The sequence below is a fragment of the Rattus rattus genome, chromosome X (assembly GCF_011064425.1).
Source record: "Rattus rattus isolate New Zealand chromosome X, Rrattus_CSIRO_v1, whole genome shotgun sequence".
In the NCBI taxonomy this organism is placed as follows: domain Eukaryota; kingdom Metazoa; phylum Chordata; class Mammalia; order Rodentia; family Muridae; genus Rattus; species Rattus rattus.
In genome coordinates, this window is record NC_046172.1 from 99304935 (window position 1) to 99319769 (window position 14835).

Sequence of the window (14835 nt, forward strand, 5' to 3'; positions counted from 1 at the left end):
TGGCAATTATATCTCCAGACACACACACCCTGGAGCTCTCTTTATATCCTAAAGAAAACAAGCATTTATGTTATTCATGATTTATACTAAATTAAAAAAATCAACTGTACACTTTCCTCTTAGGATAAATGTGTAAGGTATAAAACTTAGCACCATCATCAGAGTTGTCCACCAAGGGAAGGGTGGTTAAAACCAAAACACTTTCTTGAGAATGAGGTGCCTTTTTCTCTTGCTGCTATAACCAGCAAGTACCAGTAGTAATCAAATTGGAGGAGAGCCTGACAGGTCTACCTGGGCAAGCTGACCAGCACACATCAGTTTAAAAAGGAAGGTTATGTATGCTATGTTACAAGTCCCAACTAGGCAGTGTCCAGTGACATCTATTTCTTTGCTTGCTTAGTGATCATACCCTTGGCCAGGTGTGACAGGTCTTGTGCCATTGGGCTTCCTTTTCAATGCAGGCTTTAAAATCTGGAAAGAACACATGAGGGTTTCATTCATTCATTCTCATCATGGCTCCTGCATTGTCAAACTCTCCATGGTGGTTGGGTGCAGAAAGCAGAGTGATTGCCTCTTTGCAAAAAAAACAAAAACAAAAACAAAACAAAACAAAAGAAAAATGAACCAAAGCCTCATATCCATCTTCAGCCACCTGATGGGATCTCTATATAAGATCCTAATCATGCTTATGGAGAAATTTTACAACCCTTCTGCACCAAATGTGAACGACGCTCCTCTGTCATTTTCACCCCAGCCTAAGACATCTTTATCGATGTCAGACCACAAAATTGATCTCATAATTTGCCGAATCTGCTCCACAGATTGAATATCTGGTGATAAACCTCCATGGCAGCAGATTATCTTCTTCTCGACGATGGTGGTTATCAGTAAACAGTTAAAACTGTCTGTTAACTATGTAGCAGAGGAAGGCCTTGTTGGGCACCAGTAGAAGGAGAAGCCGTTGGTCCTGCCAAGGTTGAACTCCCAGTGCAGGGGAATGTTGGGGGTGGTGGTAAGAGAGGGTAGATTGGGGGGATACCCTTATGGGGTAGAGGCAGGGCATAGGGGGCTTATGGACGGGAAACTAGGAAAGGAAATAATATTTGAAATGGAAATAAAAAATCCAATAAAAAATTTAAAAAATCAATAAAAGAATACATTAAAAACAAACAAACAAACAAACAAAAACCAGTCTGTTAACGTTTTCCACAGCTCAACATAAAGTCTGTAGATTCCACTGAAGCTAGCACACTCATGGTTCCCTCTGAAAAGGTTCTCCAGATACTTAATTTTTGTAGACCAGCAAGAGGAAAAAAATGTCTCCAGTGTCTGATTGACCCTATCCACATAGTCCCTGAAAAATAGATAGTTGCTTTCTGGAGGGAAACCACTGTATTCAAACAGCCACAGCAAGTCATAGTTCTGTCCTTAGATGTTACCACGTATCTTGAGTGGTGCTTCACGTTCTAAGAGGATAGGCTGACTGAGGAAGATCTCCCGAGACTTCAGGCAGAGTCGTCGGGTTTGGTTCTCCTGGAGCTGGACTTTCTTGCCTGGTTTGGACCCTCTCACTTTCAGCAGCCATTTTATGATGCTGTCAGTGTTGAGTTTATCGGTATCCACCATCACCATGCTGCCAACCGTTTGTGCCTTCCTCAAGCCAGGAACTATACTAGCAGTGGTGGCAGCAGCAGAGGCAGTGGTGGCCAACTATCCCCGCCCCCACCCCCACCCCCGTCGTCCCCTGCCCCGCTGTGCTGCCTGGCTCCTGACTTCCACTGGAACCAGGAGTAAAAGTGGTTTCACAAATTAAAATCCGTCCATTGTTGAAATAACAATCTGTATAAACTTAATGGCAGATCAGTGTGAAGGTGTGAAAAAACTGACTTCAATTTTGAAAGAAGGTGTGCTACATGCAAAATGATATCAAACCACATTACATGCTCCAAACAACTCTTTTATGAATGGAGAAATTGATGTATAAGGAATAATTTGTTATTGCCTTGCATGAATTGGTGGGTTTTTAGCTCGAAAACAACCCTGTATCATAATCTATCCTTCATATTGCATTCTGCTCATGCTGGATGCATTTACTTACTTTTGTGTATGTAAGTGAGTGTTAGCATGAATACATGTGGCATGCAGAAGGCAACTTGCAGAAGTTAATTCTTCTACTGTGTGGATTTTGGGGAATGGACTCATGTGGTCAGGTTTGGTGGCAAGCACTTTTACTCACTGAGTCATCTCACTGGCCATTCATAATTTTGATAAAAGGTAAAGTACTTCTTTTAAATGAATATTCCTATTAACTTGGATTTTCATTAAGAAATCATTATGAAGTAGAGTTACCTGATCCATTCTTCAGTTCCCAGAAGCAATCATAGCAGTGAATTTGCTTTTGTTGCAATTCATGCTTTAAAAACAACAAAAAATGGATACACGTGATAATTACTAAATATACAAATAATTATTCTATTCTGTAAATGAAGTTCTGAAACTTGTTTTTCTTACTCTTTTATTCATGATGCTCATCCAGGTTGACAGGTATAAACTTACTTTTACCTGATGTACTAGTTTATAAATATATGCAAATGAATTAATTCTCTAGATTTATAGTTCTCGATCTTCATAATATTGAGACCCTTTAATATAGCTCTTCATGTTGTGGCAGCCCCCAACCATATTATTATTTTCGGTGCTACTTCATATCTGTAATTTTGCTACTGTTATCAATCATAATGTAAATAGTTTTGGAAACAGAGGTTTGCCAAAGGGCTCATGACACACAGGTTGAGAATCACTGCCCTAGATGATGGCCATTAGATTTCTGAATATAATGTTTTGATGGGTAAACTTTTGAGTAAATGCTAGATAATACTGTTGTTTGCTTGATATTAGAAATAATGCTGAAGGGCTGAGGTTCTAATATGGTGACATAACACCATATGCAAAGGCATGAGTTTGATTTACAGCACCACCACCACCACAACAACAATGATGACAGCCACCATTACCATGGCTATTTAAATATTTATTTTGAAAATAGAAAACGGGTGCTGGACTTGTCAACACACATTTTTAAATCTCACCAACCTCAACCACTGGAGAATAAGGCAGGAAGATCACAAGTTTCAGGCCACAGTGTGCTACATAATGAGTTCAAGGTCAAGCAGAACCACATAGTAAGATCTTAACTAAGAAATGTTAACAAGTCAGTATTAGGAGGGTTGCACCGACTTATTGTGGTTGTGATTTGGTGATGAGTTCCCACAAAGGCAACGTGACTTGGTCCTGGCCTCAGAAGCCACAGAATATGTTCACCTTCAAAAATGACCTTTGGTAAGACCGAGAAAATCAATGCAAAACTTCATGATGGAGTATGTCAACATTGCAAAGAAGTTCTTGAATGGCTTGTAAAATACAGTAAATACAAACGACCGTCAAAGCCTAAGAAATGTGTTAAATGTTTACAAAAGACAGTAAAAGACTCTTACCACATAATGTGTAGACCATGCGTCTGTGAACTTGAAGTTAGTGCAAAATGTGGAAAGGAAGAAGAGATCATTATTCTGTTTAATAAAGAACCAGAAACCTCAGAAAATACTGAAACTGAAGGTTCCAACCATAGAAGAAGCTGCAAACAGAAGGAAGACAGTGATAAGGATTTAGATGCTGAGTCTGACTCAGATGGCAAGGATTAGGACACTCAGACCTGACAGCACCCAGTTAGGTGCAAAGGGAGTCAGAAAAGGCTGTTCCAATAGGCAGAACTGGCTCAGGAGCAGCGTTGGTTATTGATAATATTAGAGTATCAGAATCTTACAGGTTTTCACAATAATGCTTAAGCTGCATATACAGAATATGTGTGGGCACACCATGGCATGTTGTATAAAACTTATAGAAATTATTTAGAAAAACATATTTACCTAATGTCAAATTATTCAGTGTTGAGAATTGGTGATTATATCAGAACTATCTCATGGAAACAAAGATGACTAGCTCAGAGTACATTTCCGTAGCCTGACCTCGGGTGTATGACTTTTTGAGCAAAAGCCCCCTTACATCTTACAAAGCAAAACAGTTTATACACACACACACACACACACACACACACACACACACACACACACACACACACACAATCTTATGTAATAATTTTCCTTCAAAATATTTCTTATACACTTCATCCCTTTTTTTAACCTTTTCCTAGTTTGGAAATATATATTTAGAAAAAAAATGTGTAGACTATATAGTTACTATCTAGAAAGGAACATCCAGCGTTCCTACTGGAACTACTTGTATTATTAGAAGCTCCTACGAAGTTCTCCAACATAAGCTTTTCCTTCCTTGAGTTCTATCATCCTGAATTATAACTTTATTGCCAGTGTTTTTGCTTGTAATCACTGTATGTTAGCTTCATGTGATTACTGAAAGGCATGCCCGTGTGTTTAAAACCCCAAAGCTACAGAAAGTATCCTGGTGATACAATGAACTTTTCCACACTCTTTAACTAGATTCCCAATTTTAAAGTTTAACTATGTTTTCTTTGTGCCTTACTTTCTACTAATGCATATATGATAGATATGTACACGTTCAAGTGTGTGTATATGTTTTCTGAGCCACTGAAATAAATGGGAAACTGTGGTTTGGGGGGAAAAACATTATCTCTTAGGGCAGAGCTGGAGACTGGCTCAGTAGCTAAAAGCACTTGCCACTCTTACAAAGAACCTATGTTCCTATGGCCTCTGCTGGCACTTAGACTCACACAGATACACACAGTTTCCACAAAGATTTTAAAATTTTCAAAATTAATTAGACCCAATAATAAGCTTTGTAGGTTGTTAGACTGACTTAGCAAACATTTAATACGGTTGCCACCCACCAAATCTCATCAAACAATACTGTGAATAACTGTTAATTTAGAGTAGTTAGAAAAGATTACACATTTCATGCAAAGCTAAAAGGTTATACACAGTCTTTAAAGATGTAATTATATATATTATTAAATAGTACAAAAGAAGAGTGGAATTGAAATATGCATTATAGTTATGAAATTAAAATCCAGGGTTGCAACAAAAGCATGACAGTGCTATTCAAAATAATTTACAGATAAAAGATAATTCTGATAAAATTATCTTTGAAATGTTTATGGATCTAGACTAAATCTAAAACTCATAGAGAACAATTAATATCAGAATAGCTAAGAAAATACTCTAAAAATAGAGGAAAATGGAAGGCCTCACTACTTACAGATACACACTATACATCAATAAATAACAATAAAAATTTAAAAAGAATGTTTTAGGGCAAATAAACTTAAAAATCAATATGAAATACTTATGAAGATAGAATTTAATAAATTGTTTCAAGAAGACATATTCTTATATTTCTACTAAAATTATAATTTTGTTCCTTGTATTAGTGAGGTTCAAATTCAAGGTCCTTAACATGCTAAGCAAGTTTTCCACCACTGAGCTTTATTTCAGACCATCAGCTATGCAGGGATTCTTTGTGGTGTCTTCAGTGCTATTTGGAGCAACATCACAGTCACGTAGGTAAAGATGCTGCAGATGAAGGCTTACAGATAAAAGTCAAAATTATATGAGAGATTAAAATAAAAAGATCTAAAAATATCTAGATGGCTGTGACGTGATGTGAAGTACAGAATTAGAACACAGAGAAATGTCATATATTATGCTAGAATAACTTTATACTACCTCTATGTAAAAAAGATCACTTAAGGATTTAAAGAGACTAACATAGTAGAAAGCACCTTTTAAGTACATGTCTGACTGCTGTGAGATAAATGTGCCTGAAGGAGGAAGAAGTTGGTATAAGAGGAGTTAGAAAGACAGGAACATAAATCTAAGAAAGATAATATGACATTTTTGTTCTAAGGTGATAGCAGATGGTAGAGGTCATGAGGAAAAGCTGATAGATCAAAGCTACACACTTTAAAGTCAGCTGGCTTGAGTGATTGATTGAACATATGTGAGAGATAAATGAAAAAGAAAAGTTACAGATACTGATGCTATTAACTATGAGATAATGCAGTAAGCAGATCATGAGAACTAGAGTCAACGGAGTTAACAAATGGAAAACTGAGTTGAGGTCTAACTGGTTAGTCCTTTACTTAGGATCAGAGCCATTTAATTCTACCTTTCTTCTGTCAAGAAGGACCCCCAGTAGAGGAATGAAGACATTAACACACCCACAAACCCATTGACCCAAAAATATTTCCTGCCTATGAGCAGTGCAAGGACAAAGGTGGAGGAGCAGAGACCGAAGGAATGGTCAGCCAATGACTGACCCAAATTAGGACCCATCCTTTGGGCACGAACCAATTCCTGACACTGTTAATGATACTCTGTTATGCTTGTAGACAGGAGCCTAGCATAACTGCCCTCTCAGAGGCTCCACCCAGCAGCTGACAGAGAGTAGAGACGCACATCCAAACATTGGAGGGAGCTAAGAGAATCTTGTGGAATTTTAGGGGAAAGATTGAGGGATCAGGAGGCAACAGGGACCCCATAAGAAGACCAACAGTGTCAACTAACCTGCACCCTTTGAGGCTCTCAGAGACTGAACCACTAGTCGAACATGGGCTGGACCTAGGCTTCCCTGCACATATGTAAGATGTGAAGCTTGGCCTTCATGCAGGTCCCTCAACAACTGGAGTGGGGCTGCCCATGCCTTTATTGCTTGCCTGTGGATCCTGTTCCCCCAACTAGGCTGCCTTGTCCAACCTCAGTGGGAGAGGATATGCCTAGTCCTGTGGTGACTTGAAGTGTCATGGTGGGTTAGTACCCAAGGGGAACCTATACCCTCACAGAGGAGAAGGGGTGGACAGTTGGAGGGATTATGTGAGGGGAGACTGAGATGTAAAGTGAATAAATAAATTAATTAATGAAAAAAGTAAAAGAAAATTAAGCTCTCTATATGAAAGGAATCAGTACTGGGCCAGCAAAGCTCCCGAATTTTCTCTTCAGAGCCAAATGGATGGGATCCTTCTCAGGACAAACCTAACCTCTTATTGGATCAGAAACTAAAGTAATGAAGTCACAATATTATTAAAGTCTACATTCAATTGATGAAATGTAACAGAAGTTGCTAACTTTGCAGATAGTGAGAACCCTTAGAAATGGGTGTGCCATTTGGTAAACTCTTCAACATGCTCTTGCCACAGAGCAACAAATTTTTTATCTCATTGTACCTTTCAACCTTCATGTCAGCAACACAGGTTATGGGAGCAAGAACATTTTTTTTCTAACAGGTTACTAAAACGTTACATTATAAGTTACAAATATAAGAGCAATACAATCAGAGAGTGGAGAGGAAAGTAATAAACCCAGACCCCAGACAAAAAGCATCGAATCCATAGGAGGACCCAGAGTCAGATAACCTCCTCTTGTGTTTTGGATTTAATATATTGCTGCATATAAAATACTGGATGAAGTGGTGAGCTTTGTTGAATCTCACTTTCCCCATCTCTGGAATATTCAATGACTGATTTTCATGGTCAACTGGAATTTCATATATGATATTAAACATATCTATTATATTACCATATAACCTTAATTAATGTGAATGTTTTAATGTTGAGGACCGAATCAAGGCCTTATGGGTGCTAAACATATATCCAATATCAAGCTGCATCCTAGCTCAATGTAAGCTTTATAATAGTCTAATGAAGTTTTGGTGCCAAAATATCTTTTATAAAGAAAACTTGGTGTTAGGGAAATGACTCAGTGGATAAAGAGTTTACTGAGCAAGTGTGAGGATCCAAGTTTGTGTGTCTAAACCCAGTGCCAGAAAAATGTGGCAGCCTGACTGTAATCCCAGTTTAGAAGACAAAAACAGGCAATCCTATTACACAAGTTGGCTAGCTAGCCAAGGTGTGTCACCAAGCTCTAGGTTCAATTAAGATATCCTGAACTTACATGGAGAGTAATTGAGAGAGACTCTTGCCATCAGCCTTGCCACCCCCATTCACACATAGTCATATGCAATATGAATGCACATTACATGCAGATAGTAAAAAAAGAAATTTATGTGTATTCAATTAAATTTCATATAAATGAAGAAAACCAGTCTCCCAGGAACTAAAACTTGAATGCTAGAAACGTATTAGCTTCCATCTCTATTTCATTTTCAAATCTGTGTTTTTCTCTCTGATGGGTGGATTTTCCTAGTCAGATAACAGATTTAAAGATTGCTAAGTTTCAACATAAAACTTGTATAACTGCCGATTAGCTATGGCTTTTGTACTGTCAAAAGTAATAGAGAATCTGATTAGACTAGAAATAAGTGATTGAACTTTTATTTACCCATCCTTTTCTTAGTACAAGAAAGCATAAAAACTTCTAAGTCTAGAAGGGATCATTTGTTGAGATTAAAGCCCATAGTTATTGAAATATGAAGTTCACCCTTTGATATGAATATAGATCCACAATTAACTGGTAGAATCCATTCTTTCAGAAAGCAAAGCCAAGCAACATGTCTTGTATATTTGCTGAGCAATTTCAGGTTATCCTACTTTCTACCCATTTCCTGTTTTAATAAATAAAATATTTTTATCAAGCAGACAAAATTGCCTGCTTAATTTATCTAGTTTTTATTTTCAGAAGTTTTATCTAACAAGTAGTCTGGAGAGTGGTAACCAGGACAGAGAAACAGTGGCAATCATTTTACCCTACTTCTTTGCTGGCTAGATTTCTATTAACTTGATACATAGGACTCTTAATTTAGAAAATGCCTCCAGAAGATGGGCCTGCAGGCAAGTCTTTGGTAAATTTTCTTGGTTAGTGGTGGCCAGGTAGAGTCTAGCCTACTATGGATTGTGTTGCCCCTGGCCAGGTGTTTCTGAGTAGTGTAAGAAAGCAGGTCAAGCAAACCATGTGGAGCAAGCCAGTAAGCAGCACTCCTCCAAGGCCTCCGCAACAGCTCCTGCCTCCAGGTTCCTGCCCTGCTTGAGTTTCCATCCTCACTTCCCTTTGTGCTGAACAGCAATATGGAAGTGTAAGCTGAATACACCCTTTCCAAGTTGCTTTTGGTCATGTTGTCTATCACAGCAAGAGAAACAGTAAAAGACAAACAACAAAACAAAACAAAAAACTTGAAAGAGGGGGTAACCTTAAGAAAATACCAATGGTTCTTTACAACTTAGGGCTGCACTGAAATTGCACTGAAGAAAGTGGCACCTGTTATTACAAAAAAGAGAAGATATGTTAACAACAAGATAGATTTTAAATAAAGTTTTGCTCACCTATTCCTATATATTTATGCCTCTTCAAAAAGTTTTGAACACTGGGTGCACATGAATTAGTGTTTTCCACAAAGAAATGTCCTCCTCAATTTCAGCAAGTGATATTTACTTCTTGTGTGTTGCTTTTATATACAGAATACTACAAAAGTAATCTGTGTTCAATTTAATATACTCAGTAACCGGGAAAATATAGAAGGAGAAATCCCACCTTTTAACACACATCAAGTCATTGTTACTTTCTGAAACTCAAGCACAACTTTTTGACTAATTTATAATCCCATAGCATTATATACTCCTAATTTGTTGCAATATAGGAAAATGCTAGGTTCTAACACTCGCAATGGCATTGTTACATTCTGAAAAATCAAGCCCAAATGGTTAAATAATGTTATAGTCTTAATCCATCATATATGCTCAATCTGATACATTTTGACCTAGGGGATTATACCACCATTCTTCTTGTTTTATTTTTTTCCAAATAAGACGTGCCCCACCCCAGGGTATATAATAAGTCAATAAACTATCGAACCTAATGTTTTATCATGTTGTTTATTGATCACTCTCTCCTCTTCTATGCTAAACACAACTATAACCTACTACAGATAGCCTAATATCAGTGATCTGTGAATCTTTTATGTTTTATGAAAAATGTGAACTGGGGAGATGTAATCAAGGTGTGAAATGTAAAATGTAGGAATTATCTTGGATAACCTCAGTGGACCTAATTCAGTAACACAAGTCCTTTGAAAAGCTGGACCCCATGTGAGAAAGGAAAGTGATAGAGGAACAACCAGAGTGAGGAGGTGGGTCTGTGGAGTAGAAAACTATATACAAGGACTGTGTGCTACAGATCTGTGGGATTTCCTCACCTAAAATCTTCTAAAGAAACAGAGCTCTCCATCTCATAATAACACGTAAGTGAAAATTATTAAAAGCATGACTCTGAGGGGGAGACTGGGAACACTCTCTCAGAGGGGAGGGGGAAGGGGAATGGGGTGATGAATTGTGGGCAGGGCTGGGAAGGGACAATGACAGGAATGTAAATAAATAAAATTAATTTTAAAAATCAACGTTAGAAATCTCATGAATGAAAATAAAATTGCAAAATAACAATAATAAGGATGTTAAAACAAATACAAAGCATAACCCTTTCTCTGTAATGAAATTGCATAAATTCCAATCAACAAAAAAATGGTGAAAACAAATGCTTACAGATGGTTTAAATAGCTGGAAGTTGGGAGAACAACTACAGAAAAGCACCAAAAAAAAAAAAATCGCATTCTATTTTGAAAGGGAAAATATGTGGGCTTAAGTTGGGAGAAAGCAATTCTGTATGTGGACAGGGTTTGACAGCAAGTATATGTTTGAGTTTAATATTACAAAATGAGTAGAGTATACATGAATAAGAATATTTCAGGAAAAGAGTGGCATAGATACCCAAAGATGTCAAAATGGGTGACCTTTCTATAAATCTATTACTGCTCTTTAGCTGGGGTGATGATCTGATGGAGGATAACTGTGGGTGGCAGTAGAGACTAGATTGTACTCTACCGGGGATGCTATTTTTCTACATCTAGCTAAGGATTTTTTAAATGGCTCCAAATTGGGGTATAAGCAGGAGAAACAAGCAAGGAAATTCATAAGACATATATGATTAAGACTTGGAAATTGATTAGACACAGTCTGAAATAGCTTTCTTAATCCTATCTTCAACTCTTCAATACTCCAGGAGCTTTACCTAATGTTTGGCTGCTGGTTTCCATATCTTTTTCCATCAGCTGATGGATGAAGGCTCTTGGGAGACAGTTATGCTAGGCTCCTGTTTACAACCATATCAAAGTATCATTAATAGTGTCAGGAGTTGCTTTTGTCGAATGGGATGGATCTCAAGTTGGGCCAGTAATTACTTGGCTGTTCCCTCAGTCTCTGCTCCACTTTTTTCCCTCCACATCTTGTAGGCAGAATGAATTGCGGGTCGAAGGTTTCATGGGTGGTTGATGTTCCCCTTCCTCCACTGGAAATCTCACCTGGCTGCAGGAAGTGACTATTTCAATTTTCATATCCCACCACTGCTAGGAATCTCAGCTACGGTCACAAGAAGACCAAAACAGAGTCAACTAACCTTGACCCTTGGAGGCTCCCAGAGACTAACCCACCAAACAAATAGCATGCAGGGGCTAGACCTAGGACTTCTATATTTGTAGCAGAAGTGCAGCTTGGTCTTCATGTGAGTCCCCTAACAATTGGAGCGTAGGCTATCTCTGACTCTATCTGCCATTGGATCCCCTTTTCCTAACTAAACTGCCTTGTCTAGCTTCAGTGAGATAGGATGCCCTTAGTCTTGCTTTGACCTGGTGTCCTAAGTTGGGCTGGTACCCAAAGGGGCCTTTTTCCAAGGAGAAGGAGAGAGGGTAATGAGGAGAGGGTTTAGAGGTTGGAACTGGAGAGAGAAGGAAGTGGACTGTGATCAGGATTTAAAGTGAATTAATAAATTAATAAAAATTGTCTGAAACAGAAAAAAAAATAAAAAAATGACTTCCAAATTTCAATTAATAAAAATCTTAAAAAGGAGATTAAATGGATTTCTGGATTTACTGTGTGGTATATCTTTATATATCAAACCTGACACATGAAACTGGAATAGAGGTAGGGTGAAAACATAGTTCCATGATTAAGATCATTTGCTGCTCTTGTAGAGAACCCAGGGTTGATTACCAGCACCCACTTCATGGCTCAAAATCTTCTGTAACTTCAGTTCCAGTGAATCTGGTACCTTCTTCTGATCTCCAAGGGCAGCAAGTACACACATGGAACACAGACATACTTATGGGAAGAACCCACATAAAATAAAGCACTTAAATCCTTGTATCTTTATATCTAGTTTAGGGGACCATGTTGTTAAGGCTTCACTGGTATAGATTCCCCTGAGAGTGGAAGAAAATAATCCTCCAGAAGGAACAGACCTCCAACTGATTATCCAATATAAAGAGGTCAGAACTAAAATCATATATATACAAGTAATATTATATGGATTGTGAATACTGTATTATATATTTAGATATATATATATATATATATATATATATATATATATATATATAATATAAAGAAACAGAAGCCAGAGGCCATGAATTTTTGAGAGCAAGAGCTGCAGTACATAGGAAAGGCTGGAAGGAACAGAGGGAAGGGGAAATGATATAACTATATTTTAATTTCAAAAGGTCAAAATATAGTAACAACTAAATTAAATAAATTAATTTCATGTTTAGGAGAAAAGTCAAATGGGGGAAGAAAAGTAAACCCATTTTCAAAGATAACAGTAAAATCTGAAAAGTTGTTAAAACTCTGGAGGATGTAAAGGGGCCATGGTAAGCAGAAGTAGTAGGAGGGGGGGGAGGAAAAGGAGGAGGAAGAGGGGGAAGAGGAAGAAGAGGAAGAGGAAGAGGAAGAGGAAGAAAGAGGAAGAAGAGGAAGAGGAAGAGGAAGAGGAAGAGGAAGAGGAAGAGGAAGAAGAAGAAGAAGAAGAAGAAGAAGAAGAAGAAGAAGAAGAAGAAGAAGAAGAAGAAGAAGAAGAAGCAGCAGCACCAGCAGCAGCAGCAGCAGCAACACCACCAGCACCACCAGCACCACCAGCACCACCACCACCACCAGTAAGTGACTGAAATGTGGTGGCAGAGTATAGGGGACTCTGGAAAAGAGTGGATCCGGATCTGGAAAAGAAAGATAGGAAGAGAGAAGAACGAATGTGACTTTTGTCACAGTTTGTTTTACTGCTATGAACAGACATCATGACCAAGGCAACTTTTATAAGGACAACATTTAATTGGGGCTGGCTTATAGGTTTAAAGGTTCAGTACATTATCATCAAGGCAGGAACATGGCAACATCCCTGCAAGCATCCAAGAACTGAAAGTTCTACATCTTCATCTGAGCCTGTTATGAGAAAACTGACTTCCAGGCAGCTAGGGTGAGTTTTAAAGCCCAAGCCCACAGTGACACACCTACTCCAAGGCCACACCTCCAAATAGTGCCACTCCCTGGGCCAAACATATTCAAACCACCACACTCCTCTTAATCATACCTTGTGCCACAATAAAAAGAATATCATATTCACTAATGATGTGTACACATGGATACATCACCAACTGCATGTTTTTTGGTACCAGTTAGTCTGAAAGATCAATTCCATTCTATTTCCCATTTCTAACTGTGCTCAGTTAAATTATCTGATCTAGCTCACCAAAGTGTTAAGAAAATGTTGAAAAGCTAAAATCACAGGCCACTACAAAAACCACAAAATGAACAAGCACTTAGCTCACCAGGAAATGGAACACTTAGAGTCTAATGGATTTCCATTTTTCCCCCAAGAAATATATGACGCTTCAGATAAGGCACATACTTATCCTATTGCTTCCACCCTGTTAGGAGACTGCCTTGCTTTATGTGAAAACAATCTCCCCCATCTTATTTTTAAAATTTTCTCATTCAGCTCAGACCCAGGAGGAAAAATATCTGGTTAGAATTTGTGGCCCTCAGCTCTTCAGCATGGTCATGACAGCTGCTGTAAGGCTGCAATCTAGACTTCCATTCAGAACACTGACAGACTACTGTCAGCATTTTCCAGGCTGGGAAAAACAAGTACTCTCATACTGCACTACTTTTGAAAATGCAAATGGATACCATGCCTTATTGGGAATTTAGTAGCAACCACCAAAATTATGATGTTTTGACCTTTTGACCCAGGAATCCAATTTCAGTGAATTTATCCTAAATAAGCACCTGTACAGATAAGAAATGTTTTATGTACAGGATTATGTGGTGAAATCATCAAATTCTGGAAACAATTTTTTGAACCAATCCAATGGTAATGCTTAAATATTTTGCAGGATAATGATAAAAAATGGCCTTAGTCATATGGAAGTATCCCAATTACCAATGAAAATAAAGTAGTTTACATCACACAGAAGGTAAACAACTGTGAGTGTATTTTCAGTAAGAACAATGGAAGAAACTATAAATACATGTGTTTAACTGTAAGGCTTTCAGGTTGCAGTGGGGGAAGGACTAGTCAGAGACAGGGTGAGGATGAGACTTCTTTGAAAAATAATATTTTATTCCTGGAGGATTTTTCAAAATCTCTTTTGATTATAGTTATCCCTCCTCCCCCAAATCCTCCCACATACATTCCCACCTCCATACCCATCAAAGTTACTTTTTTTCTTTCATTTTAATACCCGTAGAGTCTGCTGTGTTGTCCAAATATTCTTGGGTGTGTGGCAATCCTTTGGAACACAGTGGACCTACTATGTGTTGCACTCTTTAAAAACAAATTTAAAAACAAAACCCTGAGTCTCTCACTCCCAGAATCTATCGGCTGCCAATAGTATTTTAGAGGGGTTGGGCTCCATGCCTCCCTCCCCCCACTACACTGGGATTTTGCCTGACTTGAGTTAGGGCAGCTGTTTGCATGGTATAACCACTATTACTTCACATGTGCAGGCTTGCTATTACATCCAGAAAACAGATTCATTGCAGTCACTTACCACTTCTGGCTTTTACATTCTTTCTTC

The 14835-nt window shown here is 38.1% G+C and overlaps 1 protein-coding gene and 1 pseudogene across 1 annotated transcript; one reads left to right on the forward strand and one right to left on the reverse strand.

The window, feature by feature from the left end:
• Nucleotides 1-380: 380 nt before the first annotated feature.
• Nucleotides 381-1626, reverse strand: LOC116889089 (annotated as a pseudogene).
• Nucleotides 1627-3329: 1703 nt separating this feature from the next.
• On the forward strand, nucleotides 3330-3701 carry LOC116888288 (uncharacterized protein C9orf85 homolog). The gene has a single exon (XM_032889564.1). It carries the CDS (start codon nucleotides 3330-3332, stop codon nucleotides 3699-3701), a length of 372 nt encoding a protein of 123 aa, XP_032745455.1.
• Nucleotides 3702-14835: the final 11134 nt, after the last annotated feature.

Excerpts from the sequence above, each read along its gene's own strand:
- LOC116888288 (XM_032889564.1), top strand. The coding sequence starts at position 3,330 with ATGACCTTTGGTAAGACCGAGAAAATCAATGCAAAACTTCATGATGGA.